The 22043-nt window shown below is 37.0% G+C and overlaps 1 protein-coding gene across 2 annotated transcripts in view; it reads left to right on the top strand.

Annotated features, from left to right (window-relative positions):
• Window positions 1-22043, top strand: part of ASXL3 (ASXL transcriptional regulator 3) — a 172856-nt gene that overhangs the window by 141076 nt on the left and 9737 nt on the right. For both annotated transcript variants that reach the window (XM_073006406.1, XM_007974328.3), the window contains 3 exons: window positions 12193-12289; window positions 14493-14598; window positions 18779-20735. In XM_073006406.1, coding sequence (XP_072862507.1) covers window positions 12193-12289; window positions 14493-14598; window positions 18779-20735 — 2160 coding nt within the window. The remainder of the gene's footprint in view (window positions 1-12192; window positions 12290-14492; window positions 14599-18778; window positions 20736-22043) is intronic.

Below are 22043 nucleotides of genomic sequence, written 5' to 3'. Positions count from 1 at the left end.
AAGAAACACCAGAAATCTAGCTAGTCCCTTCCACCATGGAGGCAACAGCAAGAAGACATCATCTGTGAATCGAGAAACAGGCCCTCCCCAGACACTGAATCTGCTGATACCTTAATCTTGAATTTTCTGGCCTCTATAGGAGTGAGAAATAAATTTTTGTTGTTTATAAGCTGCCCAGTCTATGGTACTTTTTTATTGCAGACCAGACAGACTAAGGTACCCATCTTTAGGGTTGTTGAAGGCACTCAGTTAATGATAGTCTTTATTATTGTTGTTATCGTTTTTATGGAAGAAGAAGTAGATCAGGGCCAATGTTAAAGGGGAGGAGAGGATAAGACAGTTACCTTTGGGCATAGATATTACTAGGCTACAAGGGGGAATTAAAGATACGTTAGATACCCAGACTTGGGGACTCTCATAGCATCCTTTCCTTCTCTAGGTATGCCCCATGCCATTAAAAAGGACATTTTACCCTTTACCACTCTAGGTGCAAGGCTCTTGGAGCAGCAGAAGCTGCCTATCTGTTTCACAGTTCCTGGCACATAGTAGATGCTGTGAAATGTTTGTTAAAGAAAGGAATGACTAATAGATAGTCACTTAAACACAGCTGTTCAGTGTATTACAAATGGAAACAGTGATTCATCGATTCCCACTACATTATAACATAACCTCATTTTATCTATACAAGAACATGAGCTTGAGTTTCACTAAATAAAACATTAGTATTCATGACTGGGTACATTGGAAGTTCCCCCCCCACCCCCCCACTCTGCTACACACAGAGGGAACATTAAAGAAAATACAATTATAAAAGGTTCTCTTTTAAAACATACACATTCTCATATTTGCTACAACTTGTTCCCAGTTTGAAAACATCACTTCTCATCGAGGCCCAGCAGAATGTCCCAAGATGTAGCCAAAGGTCCTCCACAAGTTTGTCATAAAGTAGATATACTGTGAACATCAAACACTTCTCTAATTGTGGAGAAGCTGATGAAAGCGTGATCTGTCAGAGGCTTTATTTTTGCCTTTAGATGTCTTTATTTCAGTTATTTTTACTGATTTTGCCACAGGCTACATCTCTTCTGAGCAGGCTGCTGAAGAATCAGAAATTATAGCACTTTAATAGCAATTCCTGTCTTTGGAATATGAAAACGGATTGATTCTTAGAAAAGGGGTCAGAATTTTAAACTGTAGAATAATATCATTGGAAAATAGTTATTGTTTTAACTAATATTGCATGAAAGCTTAAGGGAAATCCCATGTAAGCACAGTAGTTGAAACTGAATACCTGAAACCTTTCAAGAATCAATATTAATATTCTCCTTGTTTCATTTGCTTTTAACATTGCATACATCCCTCAAATATGGCTTTCCTGATTATATATGCTGAAATCCTTAGCAGCAATTATAAGAAAACCCTTTTGTCTTAGAACAACAGAATTTTTTCTTTCCTTAATTGGGGCCTAAGAAATTGCTTTCCTACAGTCTTATTCTAAGGAATAGCCTCCCCAACATCTGATAGATTATCTCCTCTGCTGATTTGGAAATTTAGACAGGTCATGTGGTGGGATCGGGAGGATAGTTCTCATTCTCTTGAGAACAGCAAAAGGTTCCACTTGAAAGGAGACCATTATTTTGGCCAAGTGGTTGGATTGGCTAAAAATTCTATTTGCAAAGGGAAAAGAAAAAATTATATGTACACATATACATATATATGTGTGTGTATATAGATAATTGCATAAATGTGTATGCATGTTCCATGTATGTATATTAAAGTACATGTGTATATGTGTGTATAGATGGATATAGAGAGGTACATATATACACATACCACAAAAGCAGTAAGTAGTAGAAAAGGACAGCTTAGAGGAAGACAGGCTTTTATTATGACATCTTCTTTAAAACTCCATCGTAACAATAATAACAAAAAGCCTTCCACATTTCCATCTAAGTGCTGCTTTGTTCAGTAATATTTTCTCTCTAAAATTTACTTTGTGTTCACTTTTGCTTGATTCCACGCATACTTTTAAAACTTACTTGGAGGAAGGATGAAAGCTATTTAGGCTTACCTTGTTTTAATTTACTTTGCTTTATTGCACTTCACAAATACTGTGTTTTTTGGTAAATTGAAAGTTGGAGTCAACCCTGCACTGAGCAAGTCTATGGGCACCATTCCATTTTTCCAACAGCATGTGTTCATTTTGTGTGTCTGTGTCACATTTTGTTAATTCTCATAATATTTCAAGCATTTTTATTATAATTATATATTTCAATATTAAAATATGATAATGTATTATTATATATATGGCGATATATCATCAATGATCTTTTTTACTATTTTATTTGTTTTGGGGTATCACAAACCATGCCCTTATAAGACAGTGAACTTAATCCATAAATGTGTTCTGACTGTTCACTGAGCAACTGTCTCCCATTTCTCTCCCTTTCTTCAGGCCTCCCTATTTCCTAAGACAGAGCAGTATTAAAATTAGGTCAATTAATAACCCTACAATGGCCTCTAAGAGTTCAGGTGGAAGGAAAAGTTGCATACGTCTCACTTTTCAATCAAAAACTAGAAATGATTACATTTAGTGAGGAAGGCATGTTGAAAGCTGAGATAGGCCGAAAGCTAGGCCTCTTGCACCAAATAATTAACTGAGTTGTGAATGGAAAGGTAAAGTTCTTGAGGGGAATTAAAAGTGCTACTCCTCTAAACACACAAATGATGAGAAAGTGAAACAGCTTTATTGTTGATATGGAGGAAGTTTTAGTGGTCTGAATAGAAGATCAAATCAGCCGCAATATTCCTTTAAGCCAGAGCCTAATATAGAACAAGCCCCTAACTCTTTTTTATTCTCTGAAAGCTTGGAGAGGTGAAGATGTGCTAGAAGGGAACTTGGAAGCTAACAGAGATTAACTCATGAGGTTTAAGGAAAGAAGCCATCTCTATAATCTTAAAGTGCAAGGTGAAACAGCAGTGGTTGATGTAGAAGCCGCAGCGAGTTATTCAGAAGACCTAGCTAAGATTATTGATGAAAGTGGCTGTGTTAAACAACAGATTTTCAATGTAGATGGAATTGGAAAAAGATGTCATCGGGCTTTTATAGCTAGAGAGGAGAAGTCAATGCCTGGCTTGAAAGGATAGACTTACCCTTCTGTTAGGTGCTAATGCAGCTGGTGGCTTTAAGTGGAAGCCAGTGCTCATTTACCATTCCAAAAATCCTATGGCCCTTTAGAATTATGCTAAATCTATTCTGCCTTTGCTCTGGAAATGGAACAGTAAAGCCTGAATGACAGCACATCTGTTTACAACATGGCTTACTGAATATTTTAAGTCCACTGTTGAGACTTACTGCTCAGAAAAAATATCCTTTTCAAAATATACTGCTGATTGACAATGCACTGGCTCACTGAAGAAGCTGATGGAGATATAAAAGGAGATTAATGTTGTTTTCATATTACTAATGCAATACATATTTTGCAGCATATGGATCAAGGAGTGATTTCGACTTTCAAGTCTTATTATTTAATAAATGCATTTTCTATGGCTGCCATCGATAGTGATTCCTCTGATGGTTCTGTGCAAGGTGAATTGAAAGTCTTTTGGAAATAATTCACCATTCTGGATGCCATTAAGAACATTTCTGATTTATGGGAGGAGATCAAAATAGCAACATTAGCAGGAGTTTGGAAGAAGTTGATTCTGATATTCATAGATGACTTTGAGGAGTTCAAGACTTCAGTGGAGGAAGTCACTGCAGATGTGGTGCAAATAGCAAGAGAACTAGAATTAGAAGTATAGCCTGAAGATGTGACTGAATTGTTGCAATCTTAGGATAAAACTTTCATAAGTGAGGAGTTGCTTCTTATGTGTAAAGAAAGTGGTTTCCTGAGATACAGTTGACTCTTGGTTAAGATGCTATGAACATTGTTGAAGTAAAAACAAAGGACTTCTAATATTCCATAAACTTAGTTGATAAAGCAGCAGCAGGGTTTAAGAGTATTGACTCCGATTTTGAAAGATGTTCTGCTATGGGCAAAATGCTATCAAACAGCATCACATACTACAGATAAGTTTTTTTGGGAAAGGAAGAGTCAATCAATGCAGCAAATTTTGTTGTCAGCTTATTTTAAGCAATTACCATAGCCATTCAAGCCTTCAGCAGCCACCAACTACCCTGATCAGTTAGCTGCCACCAATATCCATGCAAGACCCTCCACCAGCAAAAAAATTATGACTCACTGAAAGCTCATATTATTGTTAGCATTTTAAGAAATAATGTATTTTTAATTAATGTATGTACATTGATTCTTAGCATAATGCTATTGTACAGTTAATAGACTACAGTATAGTGATAGCTTTTATATGTACCGGGAAACCAAAAAATTTATGTGACTTATTTTTTTGCAACATTCACTTTATTGTTGTAGTTTGGAACTGAATTTGCAGTGTCTTTGTGGTATGCCTGTATAACATTTTTTATTTAGCCCTCATATGACTAGATACAGTCTTGATTACAGCATTATAATCACAATACTTAAAAAATTATTACATGTATTAGGACTTTTTTGACAGTGGTTGCAAAGAATTGTTTCCTTCAGTGGCTTTGACTTGAGGTTTTCAAGCTTGTAGGTTAAGGTTTATTACATCATCTTTAATATTTTTTCACTATTTATTCTGAATACTTAGTTCTCACAATATTCTCAGAATAGAAACATATTCATTTGTTAAAGAGGGACGTAATCTCTAGCATGGGGAAATTCATTGTCCCATGTTTATCACGTTTGGCTGTTTCTGTCAATGATACTTTTACAACGCTTATTGCATCAGTTCCCAAACTATATTCTGGGGAATAGTTGTTCCATGAGATACTGATGGTTGTTCTGTGAGATGATAATAAAGTTTAAAAGTTTGGGAAATACTGTATAATTTATTCTTCAGGATTTAAAATAAATTTTAGCATACTAGATAATACAGTAAGTGAAACTAACCATATTTAGTACATGCAGGCTATATTTATTGTATGGAAGAATGCATTTCTTTTAGATAGATTTATCTATTAAAATACCTGTTTTTCAAAACACAATTTTGGTAATATTGTCTTACTGCAATTTTGGAAATAACTTTGAAAACTTATTTGCAAAATTGTCTTTGGCGTACTGCTGATCTATCTCCTTTAGGGAATCCATCCCTCTTAACAGCCTTCTTTCATTTTTATGCCTATCTTTATGTTATTCTAAAGGATAACATTTTCCCTTGTGGATAAATCTTGAGCATATCTATAGAGTCTCCTGGGCCATCTGAATTATACTTAGTGGTAAGGAAAAATTTAAAATTTACCTTTTAAAGAGAGTCAATACCCTGGCTTTTATTCGTACTGGCATGTAGACTACAAGGGCATTGGGTGCTTGATCATGCAGGGTATAAGTGGCTCAATGATAACAACATATGATAGTTCATATGCTCATTACTCTCTTACATTGTATTGAACTCCTGATTAGTGTCTCACTGTCTAGGTTGTCTTTGCTCTAAAGATCCTATTGATTTTTGTATTGGACACAACAGCTAACATAGTGTACTGCACACACTGTTTACCTTAGTAATGCTAAAAGGCTTGATAGATATTAGCACATCTACAATACAGATCACCTTCTGCAAGCACATTCTTCCCTTACACCTATCAATATGATGCCACCTGCTCTGATTTTCTTCCTACCTCTTTCTGCTTTTTCTTAGTCTTCCTAACAGGATCTACTTTACCTCCTCATTCCTTTTACATTAGTATTCCTCAGGACTCTGCTTTAAGCCATCTTCTCTTTTGGTAAATATTCTTTGAATGTTCTCATCTATACCCATGTTTCCAACTACACTTTATTTGCTAATCGTTCCTATTTGGAAAAATATTTACCATTGAGCATCTTGCCCTATTCTCAATTAATGACATCAACATATCCAAAGCCTTCATTTCTTATTTCTAAATACTGTTTCCCCCTTGTGCCTTTTCCTGTCCTGATGTTTGGTGCCAGCCTCTACCCAGTTAGCAAGCCTTATTCCTGGGAATCATCTTCCACATCTTTATCTCATCTTTCTTAACCCCAGTTATCTCTCAATACCATCAATTCTGGTTTTTATACTTCTCTTGAATGTTCTCCTTCCTCTCTGTTTCCACTGCCTGAACAATCTGAAAACTTTTCATCGTTGGTTCTGCTGGCTCTTGATGCTAGTTAACAGAAATCCCTGTCTTAGTCTTGCCTTTTTCCAGGGCATCCTCTACACTGAAGTAGGAGTAACATATCGAAGACATCTACTGGGAATTATAATCAGCATCTCAACCTGATGTAGTGCTAAAACAAACCTCGTCTGCCTATAGTCTTGTCTTTCTAAAACTTTTCATTCCTAAGTCCAAAATTCTTGATATCATCCTCACCTGCCCTCTTTCATACCACACATTTAATCTATCATCAAATTATGCTGGCTCAATCTTCGGGATGTAATCAGAACCTAACCATTTCATGCTACCTCCAGTGCTGTTGCCCCAGTCCAAGCTACTATCATTTTATTCCTGGATTATTGAAAACCCTATATACTAGTGTGCCCAGTAGATCTTTATCTGCTAAAGCTATGCTGTCTAGTACAGTAGCCACTAGCCACTTGAGGCTTTTGAGCACTAGAAATATGGCTCACTAGAATATGAAGTGAGATGTGCTATTAAAAAGATACACGGGATATTGAAGAATTCGTTTTCAAAGAGAATGTAAAAGACCTCATTAACAATATTTTATATTGAATATATGTTGAAATAATATTTTAGATAGTTTGGATTAAAGAAAATGCATTATTGAAATTAATTACCTATTTCTTTTATTTTTTCCAACATGATTAGTAGAAAAAATTGAAATCACGTATGTGACTCACCTTTATATTGCTATTAGACAGCAGTACTCTAAATATTTTTCTAAACACAGCAATCAGAGCTAACCTTTGGAAATGTCAGAACTTATCATTCTTTGGACCAACACCCTCCAAAGGCTTTCCAGCCCCCCCGAGGGAGAAGGCAGTCTGTACAGTGGGTGATAAGGCCCAGGGTGATCCTGTCCCCTCCGCTCCTCTTCCTCCCACTTTCTGCTCTCTGGCTCCAAGGGCCTCCTTGCAAGCCCCACCTGAGGGCCTTTGCATTTACATTCTCTTCCCTTGGCTAACTCTTTCCCAGATGGCTGTGTGGCTGGCTTTTGCATTTCTTTCTGCTCAAATGTCTCTCATTAATTCTATTGGAGAGGCTCATCCTGCTGCCCTCTCTAGAGCAACAATCATCTTACCTGCACATACTCAATGTGAATGTTTTCTTCATGTTTTGGCTTTACTTTGAATGACTCCTCGTTGCCTGTAGAATGAAGTCCAGATTACTTAGTATTTCTCGGTGCACCATTATTATTTAGCCACTTTCTAACTCCAGCACTCACTGTTCTCTGCAACTCTCATACCATGCAGTTAGAATCACTTGCAAGAAACACAAAATAAGAAAACAGTGGTTTAGAAAGTAGAGGTTTAAAGGATTATTATCAAATATAAATCTATTCTTGCACCGAATTAATATGCATTCTTCTTCAAACGTTGTATGATACGCAAGGAGGACAGTTTATTTAACCCTTTGAATTCGAGTTGGCACCCATTCCTTAAAATGTATGTTAATAGTATCCATACCAAAGACATATGATATACTTACCAAGAAAGAGTATACACCTTTATAAAAGGATCTTTATGTGAGTAAGTTTTCTTTTAGTGTTTATTTTCCTTTGGAACAAAGATTATGTTCAGAATTTTTCTCCTGCTAATGAAATAGGAACTATAACTTATCATTAGTTAGATACTTCATTATAAGAGAGTTAGGTGATTTGGGGAATGAACATTTCTATTTTGGGTAATCAGGAAAACACATTATAGCTTAGGAATAAATCTTGCAGAAATGTTTATCGTTCCAGTTCATTCAAATATATCTTTCGGACAGTATTTCTTAAAATCCATAAAATTAATGGTGTATTTAAAACATTTCATTGGCATTTATTTCCTAAATCAAATTCAGCACTAGTATTTAATTGTGCTGTCTGTCACAGCCTGGGGATCTGGCGGTTAAAATTATTTTTCTCTTTTAAAATAAAAATATTTTCCTCCAGGGCTAGCTTTCATATTCTTGAGTGTGTTTATGTCACACTGCCTTGCATTTCCATGTGCTGAAATCTGGAGAATCTGTCAGAGCTAATCTGGATCTGGTATTTATTTGTATCTTAAAATTATGCTGAAATTTTAATTACCATGCCCCTGGCTTGGTAGGATATATGGAACTCAACTTCTGTATGTCAGCTACCGGAGTTAAATTTTAAATCCTTCACTACCCAAAGCAAGGGCAGTACAATAAACTTACTTACTCTCTGCAACATGCTAAATGTTACACTGACTATAGAAGTTTATAAGGCAAAGTCTAAGTCCTCAAATGCAGAATAATTCTAATCCACCGTGCCTTCTATACATGTGCTCCAGAGTGAGTAACCTTCTCTCCCTCTTCAGAGAACTTGCCTTCCACCTGTTAGTCTTAATTGAAATCTGTCTTTACAATATGAATACCTTTTCCCTTTTAATCTTTCTAAATTGAGTTGCCATTTTCTCAAGGCTCTGGAATCACAAGGACATCTATTCAAAGTTAATATTTGTAGAAAAATTTCAGACTTCATAGAGGCATATCATTTATATGACTATCTTGTCCTCACCCTTATTGGCTTTACTAAAACTCCTTTATAACATTTCTCAAAGACTTGTACTCAAGGTTGGCCATCATTTCATCCACCCCATCTCCCAGAATCATCCTGAGCAACTTCGATGTCTCCTGAAATGTTCTCCCAATGACTTTACCTTCTTAATCCTGAAGACCTTCATCCAGTCATAAATATATCTCAGATTTGTTTTTCTTTCATACCCTTTTACTGAAATACTCCAATACCCTTTCTAGCAATGTCTCAGTTTCATTTTTCCTTCTGTCTTCTGTTACACAGCTACCAAAGTCATCTTTTTAAACACATACCTTTTAGGTTTTTTCCTTGGCTTCAAAAATTTGATGTTTCCCATTGCCTAGAGTGGCGCTTCACAACTTTCCACCATCATGGCTTACATTGAAAAAGGTAATAAATATGCGTGAGTAAACATAAACTGAGGGGGAAACTTGGACTAACCTGGGGCCTATGGTACATTTACTGGGCTGCTCCCATATAAAGCATAAAGCCCAAGCTCTTTAGGTCTGGTGTCTTACTTAGGAACCTCCTCACCTTTTCCCTCCTGAAACAGGACTGGAACAAGAACTGGAGGACGGGTCATTTTAGAGCCAAAGCCAGGTGTTAAATAGGGCGAGACAGGGAGGAGAGAAGCCCTTTGGACAACTGTGGCTCATTTATTGGAGAAAATGTGTAGAATGAGCCACAAAACTGTTCCACAGGAGGACAGCAGGAGAATGAAGCATTTTTCTACAGTCTGTTGTCTCTAATAAACTGGGAGTTGCACCCAGGGACAAACTCTGCATCTCCAGGCTGTACCTGCAGGGGAACTTAAAGTTCTTTTTGCTTCAGAGAAAGTCTTAGAGTGTTACAAGCTTAGGTTGGACCTAAGTGAATTCAACTGTAGTGGATTCAACTGTTTACCCTCTTTACTCTGTACTCATGTAGCCAAGATGATATAAAGTGGAGTATCAGAAATGTGTGGTGTAGACTTCCTCTTGTACCACTCAGATCTTGTGCCTCACATTAAGCTCCCTCTGTCTTTACCTCTTTAAAAAGTAACTGGTCATAACACTAATATATTGGAAAGAAGAAGAAAATGAAAATAACAAGACTTATGACCAGAGGGTTAGTGGATCAGCTATAGGCTGTGCCAGTCTCAAGCTGGTTTTAAGGATGTGGTTGGAGCTCATCATCTCCCTCCTTTGATACTCATTTCTGATTTTCTCACTCTTAGTCAGCACTTCTAGAAGTGACCCCGACCACCATCCCTGAGGAGTTTGAGCCGTTGGTTGTCTTGCCCTGTCAGGATGTCAATCAGCAGGCACGAATAACACCAAGAGATGTCCCAGGGAATCCCCGGCATTCCCAACACCCTTCTGTTCATCCTTTCCCTGTTGCAGCAGTCTTATTTCCTCATGATGGTTAGAGCTGATTGATTATCCTGTCTCCTTTCTTTGCCTACTTGTCCAACAGCATGAGTAATACAAAGTAACCAGACAAAGCTTTGGCTACAATGGGGCCCTTACATTATCCACTAGTGCAGTGGTTCTCAACTAGGGATGATTTTGCCTCGCGGGACATTTGGCAGTGTTTGGAGATGTTTTTTGTTGTTACATCTGATAGGGAATTGCTCCTGTGATCTACTGGGTAGAGTCCAGGGATGGTGCCAAACATCCGACATTACACAGGACATGCCCCCACAAAAAGAATTATCTAGTCCCAAATGACAACAGTGCCAGTCTTGAGAAACCCTGCTCTAATAGAAGTGATTCCCTGCTGGGAACCTGGACTTCTAATCTCACAGAGGCTAGAGCTATGGGGACAGAATACATGCAGTCTGCAAGTGGTTGTTTGGGAATGATAGTGCAAAGGTTTTTTCATTCTGTCCCTTAGTTCCCAGATCCATGTATTCTAGCCATTGGGAACATAGCACCAAACAGCATCCATTTGGTTGAGCGCATAAACCACACTGCAGAGGATAGTGTCCGAGAATTGTCCAGTCAAAGGATGGGGAAGCTGAGACATTTATTCATTCATATATCAGAGCTTTGGTAAACCTGTGAGGTGGGACATTGACATGGTGATGTAACTGTACATCAGTCATGCTGAACCCAGGTGGGTGAAGAGGGCGTACAAGGACCAAAAGTATCTGTTCTATGTAGAATATATTCAGAGTATAAATACAGGGTATTTTTCTTTATTGCCAGTGAATTTCCAGTACCCATACATGTGCCCTGCACAGAGGTTCATATGAGTGGCTTAACAAGTTTCTGTTGAATAAGATGAAATAATTGAGCATGAGTAAACAATAAATCAATGAATAAATGACATGTTGCCCGAAAATTTTCAAGTGTATTGAATATTTTAGTGTGATTACCAGTGCCATCTTAAATGAAGACCCTCACGGTCTCGAATCTGTGGCCTCCCTGTAGATGTCACAGCATCAACAATCAGCGTATCTTGCATTTGTTCTCAGTGTCTCTCTTTGCTGGCTTTGATTAGCTATTATCCACCTTAAGATAATACATTTGCTTTTTATGTTCAGCATTCTCCTTTGCTCCTGAATGATGATTCCGCTGAAACATTCATGAAGGCATTATTTGAGTTAAATTTTAAAAGAGTGATAGTATTTCAATAGGTGAAAACGGAGTGTAGAGAAGATCAAAAACAAATAAATAAATGAGGATAAGAAATCTCTTAAGTGTGTTTTCAGGTAATTATAATCAGTGCTTAGGATATATGAATTCTATATGTGGAAGTAAGAGGAAATCTTTGAAGATCTAGTTGGGTTTACAGTTTACCAGGCCTTTTAGTACCAGATGAAAGCATCTTCACACCTTCATAAATGCCCCCGTTACTGATAGTTCATTATATTCTGCTTCTACAGTAATGCTCATGCTCGTTGACAGTATACCTTATGCTTTTATCTCTAACCATTCTGTCCAGATCCTCTTAGACTCTCATGAGGCTACATCAGGTTCTTCCTACACTCTCATATCCACATACATATATTCTCCGAGCTTTTACATTTTGAACTTCTTAATTCTCACTCACCTAATGCTTGACATTGTTTAACTTGTAATGTGTTTTAAATTCACTCACCAACTACATAAGAAGCCAGCCAAGGATAACACTAATTATTTCTGTCTCCTACACATCAGCAAGCAGAATGCATACATCTAATCTCCTAGTATTCATCCCAGGAGACCAATCTTTTGTTGGGTCACTTTCCTCTCTTCCTCCTACCCTGCACATGCTCTCACTGGAGCTCCTGCTTGCTCTCCCTTCTCCTTTCTCTGTCTCCTTCTTCCCTCCTCCCCCTCACACATACACCAGCCAGCACCACTCAATTTTTGATTCTTTCCTGCATACTTTTGCTTTGAGTTATTCCTGATGGAACCTTGTTTTTGTTGGCTTATTTTCCTAGATGGGAAGTGATGGAATTTTACGCCTCAGTACTTCAGCTCTAAATAATGAATTCTTTGCATATGCAGCACAAGGGTGGAAACAGCGACTGGCAGAAGGTAAATTTGTATTTTCTATTATTATGTGACCTATTGGAGTACACATACTGTACTGAGCTTTGTACCTTTCTCTGATTTCCCAGTCTTTTTCCCCCCACAGTACACTTTAATTTAGTAAAAACTCATATCCCTTTCCAAATGAGTTCACGAATTCTTTTGTTATACTTGACATTATTGATGTCAGATATTTTTGAAGAAAGCATAATTTTATCTTGAACATCGTAAAATTTTTGATGCAGCAACATTTTCTTGGGGATGGTAATTTTAATGACACTGTTTGATCCGTTATGCATTCTCTTAAGCATCCTGGCACCTAAAGAAAATTCATTGAATGATCTCTTCCCCAGATGTTACTGCTTCACCTTATTCTTGCTTTAGTCACCAAGTTTCTTGAAAGACTAAAAAGTGCCCAATGCTACTGTATTTTTCCTCTTTACACACTCACACTGTTACAGTCAGGGTGGGCCCACTCTATATAACTGAAATATTCCTCCTAGAGAAGAATACTAGCCAGGCGTGGTGGCTTATGCCTATTATCCCAGGACTCTGGGAGGCCTTAGCAGGCAGATCGCTTGAGCTCAGGAGTGAAGACCAGCCTGTGCAACATGGTGAAACTCCATCTCTACAAAAAATACAAAAATCAGCCGGGTGTGGTGGTGCATACCTATAGTCTCAGCAACTCAAGAGTCTACAGTGGATGGATCACTTAGGCTCAGGAGGTGGAGGCTGCAGTGATTGACCTACTGATCATGCTACTGCACTCCAGCCAAAGCAACAGAGTGACACCCTGTCTCAAAAAAAAAAAAAAAAAAAAAAAAAAATTACTAATGGCAAATTCCAATTTACTGTTCTCAGTCCTTACATTTCAGGTTCCTTCACCAATATTTCATTTGTTTTTTCACCCCATCTGACTTGAAACCATCTACTTTAGATTTTAAAAACAGAATTTAAATTATTTTTCTGGGCCTGCATTTCTGCCAGCCCTTGCTCAGCTTTCATCATGATCTCCTATTCTTCCATCTGATGCCTCCAACATTTTCTTTTCTAATCATAGTATTCCCTAAGCTGCCTCATTCACCACCTTGGTTTTAGCTATTGCGAGCATGCCAAGAATTTTCAAATCTGGCCTTCACCCCCTTACCTAATCCCCCCCACTCCTTCCCCAGCGTTTTATTTTCAATTGCTTAGCAGATCTCATTAGCTGATAACAGGCAGTGTAAACCAAAATGCCCAATATTAAATTCACTAGCTTCTCTTCCCTCTCTACTCCTTCTTCTGTTTCCTCTATTTCTATAATGTCACAACTGTCCTCATAGTTCCTCAGTTTAAAACCTTACCATGTCTTTGATCCTCTTCCTTTTCTCCATGCCTATCTGGTCATCAACTGTTACTTGATTGTACTTGATTCCTCTTCAACATTCCTGCTGCTACTGGCCCAACGGTATCTCCACCTCTCCTGTGTGCTATTCAGTAGCCCTGTAGCTGCAGTCCTCCAGTTCTTCACTCTGTTGTCAGACCTGTTTTTCTAGACAGCTTATTTGGCCATGTTCTTTCTACACTGAATGCCACCAGAACCTCCCCCTGTCTCTCATAGAAAAGTGAAGAACATTCTTTAGAACATCTATTGGGTAACTGACCTCAGCTTTTATTTCCCATTTTATTTCTTCCTATGTTTTACTCACAATTGGCCACTCAAAAGATCATAAATATATGGATTCGTACCTCTGGCCTTGTGATTTAATTACTTTATAAAAGCCTGAGTAACCTTCAAAATTTAACTCAAGAATCAGCTCCTATATGTGGTCCTCCTTAATCAACGTAGGCAGAATTAAGCGCTTTACTTTCTATATTTCACTACATTTATTATTATGGCCTATACAGGGCTTTATATATTATAGTATAGTCTATTTCCAACAGACTGATTTCCTTAAGGACGGTGAATATACTCTCTTTTATTTGTAGCCCCTAGCATGTAATACATTTGCTAAATTCTTTAGCGTTCTTCTAAAGCATTTAGCTTTAGCATTTTTATGAACATCTTGAGTGATGTTCATAAAAAGGGAAGCTGTAGAAATGTTATCATTATTTGTCCTAGTGCTTTTCAAGATCCATAAAAGTTTACTCAGATGAATTACATGTTTTCTTTATTAATTGGCAAAAGATGTGACCACATTTACTCAATACATTAGCATTTTCTTTTTAGGAGAGTTTACCCCAGAAATGCAATTGCGGATAAGGCAAGAAATTGAGAAGGAAAAGAAAACAGAACCTTGGAAAGAAAAATTCTTTGAGAGGTTTTATGGAGAAAAGTAAGTACTAGAGTATTTTTTCTCATTTCTCTGAGAAGGGAATGAAAATGTAATTCTCTGCTTCACATAGCACACTCATATGCTGTAAAACTTAATAAACCTGTGATAAAAGGCAATAGTCCCTCAGTGTAAGAAATTGCAGATGAAATTATAGTGGTATATCAGCACTTAAATTTTTTAAAAATGCATTTTCAAGGGTTTATAACTTGTTCATGAAATTTTATTTTGGTCTGAAAGTAGCACATGAAATCTTAAAGAAGTCACTTTTGAATTTCTTAACAGATTTGAGTAAAATTCTCCTGTTTTCAAGTATGTTCATGGATTAATGCTTTATAGATAAGTAATTTTAGGCACGTGTTTAATTCTCACATTTTTCTAAAAATATTGACTGTGCCTAATGCATTTTAATCTTTGTTTAGTCCTTGTTTTGGGGAGAGCCTGAGATATTATCTTTTGCTTTATCTTCCTCTTCAAATGTAATCTGTCTTTAATTTATGTGTGTGTGTGAGCTTCTTTTTTAAGTAACACGAGCCTTTACATCATAGTGTGGTAGCAGATGAACTAACCCTGAGAGCAGTTTCACCTTTGCCTCATGTTTAGCAGAGACACATTCTGCGTTGGCAATATTAGTGTCTCAGAAAATCAGATCCCTAAAAAAGGAGGGGTTTAAGAACTTACTATTGATGGTCACTTCAGATCCCCCTTAGAGGAACTTACGCTCCACCTCCCACATACAAATCAATGCTTGAAAGTTGTTATTTTGTGTAAAGGACACAGGTGGTTGCAGGTAACAAGACCTATGTCATGTGATCTCATTTCACAAAATTACACCTGTAAATGCGGGAAAGACAGACGTGCCAGAAGGAGTCTCACGTGAGAGCTCTTCATGTAAAGAAATTAGATACTTAACAGAACACTTGGAGTAGGGTGCTCAGAGTATGCTGGCCTTCATGAATTGTCCTAAATGGCACTCCGTAGTCCTCTTGAGTAGAAAAGCCTGTTTTTAATTGCTGTGCCAGGATTTCTGTGTGTGTGTGTGTGTGTGTGTGTGTGTGTATGTATTTATATACTATATATGTATTTTTATATATATATGTATATATACACACATATATATGAAGCAAAACCAAATAAAGATAATGTCTTTTCTCAAACATTAAAAATGTGACAAGCTAGTTATATGTCTTCACATGAAGTCACCAGCAATATCACTCAAGCCTGGCTAAATCAAAATCTAGGAGTTGTGCCCAGGAGTCTGTGTTTTAGAAGCTTGCCAGGAGTCGTGCTGATGCCCAGCAGGATTAAGAACCCTGGAGGATAAGATTAAAGATCACTTAGGAGCCCTCTTCCCTCTGCTTTTGCCTGTGAAAGAAAATGCTGGGAGCACTCTTTTTAGTAATGGCAGAAGCCTAACTGAGATAGTACCTCCAAAGCATTGGTTCTTAATTTTTAGTGATAGATCCATTCTTTTATTAAATTAATGTATTTATCTAACATCTCCTCTGTGCCAGACACTCTCCTGGATGCCAGGGATGCAATTGTTTGTAGGACTACCTAAGCTCTACTCCCAGAGAACCTCAGTTCAAGGGACTTACATTACAGAAAACTTTCTTTCATGTAACAAATAATCATTGAGTATACACTGGCTCTGATACGCTTCTAAGAGCTTTGCAAATATTTCACTTAATCCTCCCAGCAATTTCATAAGATGGATACCATTATTCACAATTTTTTTTAATTAGGAAGCTGAGGGAAAGTGAAGCTAAGTAATTTTCCCAGGTTTATAACAGTGAGGTTAAGTAACTTGCTTGGGGTCTTAATCCTGCAAATCCTTCTCAGAAAAATTCACGCACAGGCATATTTTTTGCATGAAATTTAGTGGCTTTCCAGATTCCCTTAGATATCAGATCTAGGGCCCCTTCCCTAGAAGGTGACAGCTATGATATTGTTAATAAACATGGCCCCCTCATTGCCATCATTAAGCTCTGAATACAGAACATACTTCTACTTAGCCCTTTTTTTTTTTTTTTTTTTGCTGTAGTTTATCAGTAGCTTTTGTCCTCTCACATCACTGGACTTGTCTCTTGATCTTTTCTGTCTTTCATTACATATTGCATGCAGATATATTTTGAATATTTCATTGACTGCCCTTCTCATTTTGTTGCTCCCAGGTTACCTTTATTCCCCTACCACCAGACAGTTTTTAGTTGACTGACACCATGTGCCTTTTCATGGCTCTAAGTTTTTTTTTCAAAAATGTGTCAAACATTTATACTAATGTCCAGTTAAGATCTGTCTTAGTTTTCAATTTTTTTAGGTATTTATTATGATTCTCACTTGCCTAATTTCTTTATAATATAGTATTATTCTATATTTGTTTTACATCATTTGTATAAATGCTAAGTATTACAGGGCTTGGCTTGTGAATTTGTGTCTAGATTTCTGGAGGCCAGGGTTTTCCTTTGCGTAGTATGAGGAACTGTGAATATCTTCCTCCTCTTATGCCTTACGCAATCTTAAATCTGTTTTTCTGTGAAAATAAGAAAATGTTGACATGGGCATATTTTATACAGTGCTGTTGTACATATACACTTACCTATCTGCATGTTTAATAATATTATTAACCACCTAGCAGAAATTTGGCTGCCAGTGGATAGATTTCTGTATGTTACATACTTGTTCTAGTATCAATGGTACCGCTGCTTGACCTAGTCCCAGGGAACCTTATTTCTTGAAGATTATTCTGCTTTAAATTTATCCGTAATGTTGTTTTTCTGATCTTCTCAGTATATAGTATAGTTACAAATTGTAGCTTAGTTTGAATTCATCTTAGAGAACATTGAAAGGAAAGAGAATATTTATGAAGGCAGTATCTTCTACCTTTCCAGAGATTTCTGAATTTAAATAAAGAAGGCAATGGCCAAATACCCAAAAACTGTATTCAACGTTATTTCCCTTTCACATTGAGGATTTTTAAAAAGCAAAGGTTAAAGTGGTTTTCACTGAGGTGTTGTTTGCATCAATGTTACTATGATTATATTTCTTCACTTAAATGTGCTTTTTCCTCTGGAAATGTTCTCTCTCCTGCTTATCTTTCTCATTGCCTGTACCCCAATTTAACTTCATTTAGAGCTGCATGTTTCTCTACCATCTGATGCTGACAATGTAAATTATATGACAGAAAACAGTGATTTACAGTACCCTTGACTGTAACTCTGTTTAGATTTGCGTTAAGACCTGAACATCATGCTCAATTATTTCTTGATTTTTCGGTACCTGTCATGTATGGAATATCTTCACAGTAAGAGATCTGCATGAAATAATTTAAAAGTCTTGCTTCACACAAATGTAAGCTGATAGAATAACTTTGATAACCCCAAATATGTTCTGTTATTCTTTAATGAAATTTCCATGTTGTCTTAGGTTAGACAGTTAGATGCCAAAATAAGGTGATTGAGTAATACTTCTTAGATTAGTTTAAGAAAACCAATCTTTGGAACTCATTTCAATTTCAGAATTTGATGAATTTCATTCATCTTCCATTGATCTTAATTTCTTGGTTCTCTTGTATCCTCCAAAAACTATATAATTTCCTATTATAAGAGCATCTTTCTACTTCTGTATTTAAAAAATATATATCCTATATGTTATTTTGCTTTTCTGCTCATATTTTCTAATACTTTGTTGTATGTAATTTTCTTATTCCTTTATTAACACTTGGTAAGGCTCATATCTCCTTATTTTACAAAATAAAAATCTGGACTGTTCTTAACCAGAAGTAGAGTTTTGGTTGAGATTATAAAAGCAGCAAAGAAGTATCATCATTATAAACTGGTTTACATAAATTAAGCATGTTAGTGATTATAAATATTTTCTAATACTTTGTTGTATGTAATTTTCTTATTCCTTTACTAACACTTGGTAAGGTTCATATCTCCTTGCTTTACAAAATAAAAATCTAGACTGCTCTTAACCAGAAGCAGAGTATTAGTTGAGATTACAAAAGCAGCAAAGAAACATCATCATTATAAACTGGTTTACATAAATTAAGCGTGTTAGTGATTATAAATGTAATTTGATGCACTTACTTCTATTGAATACTGCATTCTTGAGAGATCCCAGTTGTACCTTTCATGTTTTGTGGTTGAGCAATAATTTCTTATCTCTAATTTCTGTACAGGCTGGGCATGTCAAGAGAGGAATCTGTGAAGCTCACTACTGGACCAAACAATGCCGGAGCTCAGAGTAGTTCTTCATGTGGGACTTCTGGCCTTCCAGTTTCTGCACAGACACCCTTAGCAGAACAACAGTCAAAAAGCATGAAAAGCCCAACTTCTCCAGAGCCCGGTTTCTGTGCTACTCTTTGCCCTATGGTAGAAATTCCAGCTAAAGATATAATGGCAGAATCGGAGTCAGAGGATATCTTGATCCCTGAAGAATCTGTAATTCAGGAGGAAATTACAGAAGAGGTAGAGACTAGTATCTGTGAATGCCAGGATGAAAATCATAAGACAATACCTGAATTTTCTGAGGAGTCTGAAAGTCCAGCCAATTCTCATGAAGAACCCCAAACAGCACCTCCTGAAGATAACTTGGAGTCCTGTGTTATGATGAATGATGTTTTAGAAACTTTGCCTCATATTGAAATTAAGATAGAAGAGAAGTCAGAATCGCCCCAGGAAGAAATGACAGTTGTTATCGATCAGTTAGAAGTCTGTGATTCTCTTGTTCCTTCCACTTCATCTGTGACTCATGTCAGTGACACAGAACGTAAGGAGTCAGAAACTGCGATAGAGACCAGTACCCCCAAAATAAAAACAGGGTCATCTTCTCTAGAAGGCCAGTTTCCAAATGAAGGAATTTCTGTAGATATGGAGCTACAGAGTGACCCTGAAGAACAGCTTTCAGAAAATGCCTGCATCTCTGAAACGTCCTTTTCTTCGGAGAGCCCAGAGGGAGCCTGTACCAGCCTGCCTTCCCCAGGAGGGGAAACACAGTCCACATCAGAAGAATCATGTACTCCAGCCTCCCTTGAGACAACATTTTGTTCTGAGGTGTCTAGCACTGAAAATACAGACAAATACAACCAGAGAAATTCCACTGATGAAAACCTTCATGCATCTTTGATGTCAGAAATCTCTCCAATATCCACTTCACCTGAACTATCAGAAGCATCTCTTATGTCCAATTTACCATTAACATCTGAAGCATCACCAATATCCAACTTACCTTTAACATCAGAAACCTCACCGATGTCCGACTTACCTTTAACATCAGAGACTTCTTCAGTGTCTTCCATGCTTCTCACCTCTGAGACCACTTTTGTATCCAGTTTGCCACTTCCTTCAGAAACGTCTCCAATTTCTAACTCTTCCATAAATGAGAGAATGGCACATCAGCAAAGAAAGTCACCTTCTGTATCTGAAGAGCCGCTCTCCCCACAGAAAGATGAGTCTTCCGCCGCTGCCAAACCTCTGGGAGAGAACCTTACCTCACAGCAGAAGAATCTATCTAATACTCCCGAACCCATCATAATGAGTTGTTCTTCCATTACTCCTGAAGCATTTCCGTCTGAAGATTTGCACAATAAAACCCTGAGTCAGCAAACTTGTAAATCTCATGTTGACACTGAGAAGCCCTACCCTACTTCGATTCCAGAACTTGCTTCTGCTGAAATGATAAAAGTTAAAAATCATAGCATCCTGCAAAGAACAGAAAATAAAGTGTTATCTTCACCATTGGAATTATCTGTCTTTTCTGAAGAGACAGAGAATAAGGGAAATGAGCTTCCATCTGCTAAATTACAGGACAAGCAGTATATCTCATCAGTGGATAAGACTTCATTTTCAGAAGGCTCTAGAAATAAGACACATAAGCAAGGGAGTACACAGAGTCGGTTAGAAACCTCACATACTTCCAAGTCCTTAGAGCCCTCCAAGTCACCTGATGGGATGAGAAATGAAAGTAGAGATTCAGAGATATCGAAGAGGAAAACTGCAGAGCAGCACAGCTTTGGAATCTGTAAGGAAAAGAGAGCTAGAATAGAAGATGATCAGTCAACCCGGAACATATCATCTAGCAGCCCACCTGAGAAAGAACAGCCTCCAAGAGAGGAACCAAGGGTTCCCCCTCTCAAGGTATGATATTAAACAAAAGACAATTCCGTAGATAGGCTTTTCCTATTTAGAAGCCTAATTTTTCAAGAATAATTAGATTTTCTTCCTTCTAGGTTTTATGCAGCAATTTATAATATCATCCTCTAATAGTAAATGATCATCTTTATGACTATGTGTTGAATTCATAAAAGCAGTTTAGATACATGCATATGTTTAGACCCAGCATTAAAGAAAAACGAATTAAAGAAAGAGAATAGGGCTGGAAATGTCTCCAGGCCACTGAGACCCCTGGGTTTATGGGGATTTCCAGGTGTAGGGCAGAGACCTCTGTGAACCTGGGAACATGTGAAAGATAACGTAGCATCCTATGAACGTTCTTGAGAGAACTGACGGCATAAACCCAGTGTAATTTTTTTTTTGAGTTTCTACCCTCTGTCATTTATACTGACTTGATGCTTTTATCTAAGTGCATTTATACCGTTGTGCTGTAAAGTGGATTATTCCATCATAGCATTGGTCTAGAATTATAAACATCTCAAGCTTCTTGAATAAAAAAAAAGTATGCTCTATCTGTAGATATAAAATCTATGAAATTTTCATTTTATATATGACTCGTGTTCTCCACAGGCTGACTTTAAAAGTATGGTTGTACTTACTCTTTTTAATAAAGCAATCTCTAGTAAGCAAGATTCTAGAGGTGTAAAAGATGAGCATTAAGTTCAATTAAAAACTCACTATGCATTTTAATTTCTGAAGCAATAGAAATAGTAATAGAAACTTTTCATAGGAGATATTTTTAAACATGCCAGTCTGTCAAAAGCTAATTTTCAAAGTCATATGGATTTCATGTAAAGATAGATAGATAGATAGATAGATAGATAGATAGATAGATAGGTAACAACATGAGGGAAATTTGTAGTCATGGAAATGTTCTGTATCTTAATTGTATCAATGTCAGTATCCTGGTTGTGGTATGTCAGAATCTTGCAAGATGTTACCATCTTGCCATATTATTGAGCACATAGTTAATAAATTAAGCACTGTGAAGAAAAGGTAAATACTACAAGAATATATGATGTTTGGTCTTAAGAGCTCTTGCTTAAGGATATTTAAGTTTAATTATTTAAAATATATTTAATTTTTTACACTAGAAAAAATATTAAAAGAGCAAATTGAATCTTCTCCCCAAAATTATCCTTTCTTTTCTTGGCTTTTGGAATAGAAGAGAGACTTCACAAGCAGTTTGAAAATGAGAAACAAATGAGTGCAGCACACCAACATGGCACAAGTATACATATGTAACAAACCTGCACGTTGTGCGCATGTACC

This window comes from Chlorocebus sabaeus, chromosome 18, assembly GCF_047675955.1.
Source record: "Chlorocebus sabaeus isolate Y175 chromosome 18, mChlSab1.0.hap1, whole genome shotgun sequence".
NCBI lineage: Eukaryota > Metazoa > Chordata > Mammalia > Primates > Cercopithecidae > Chlorocebus > Chlorocebus sabaeus.
Note: the sequence above shows the minus strand (reverse complement) of the source record. Positions and strands in the feature narration are given on the sequence as shown.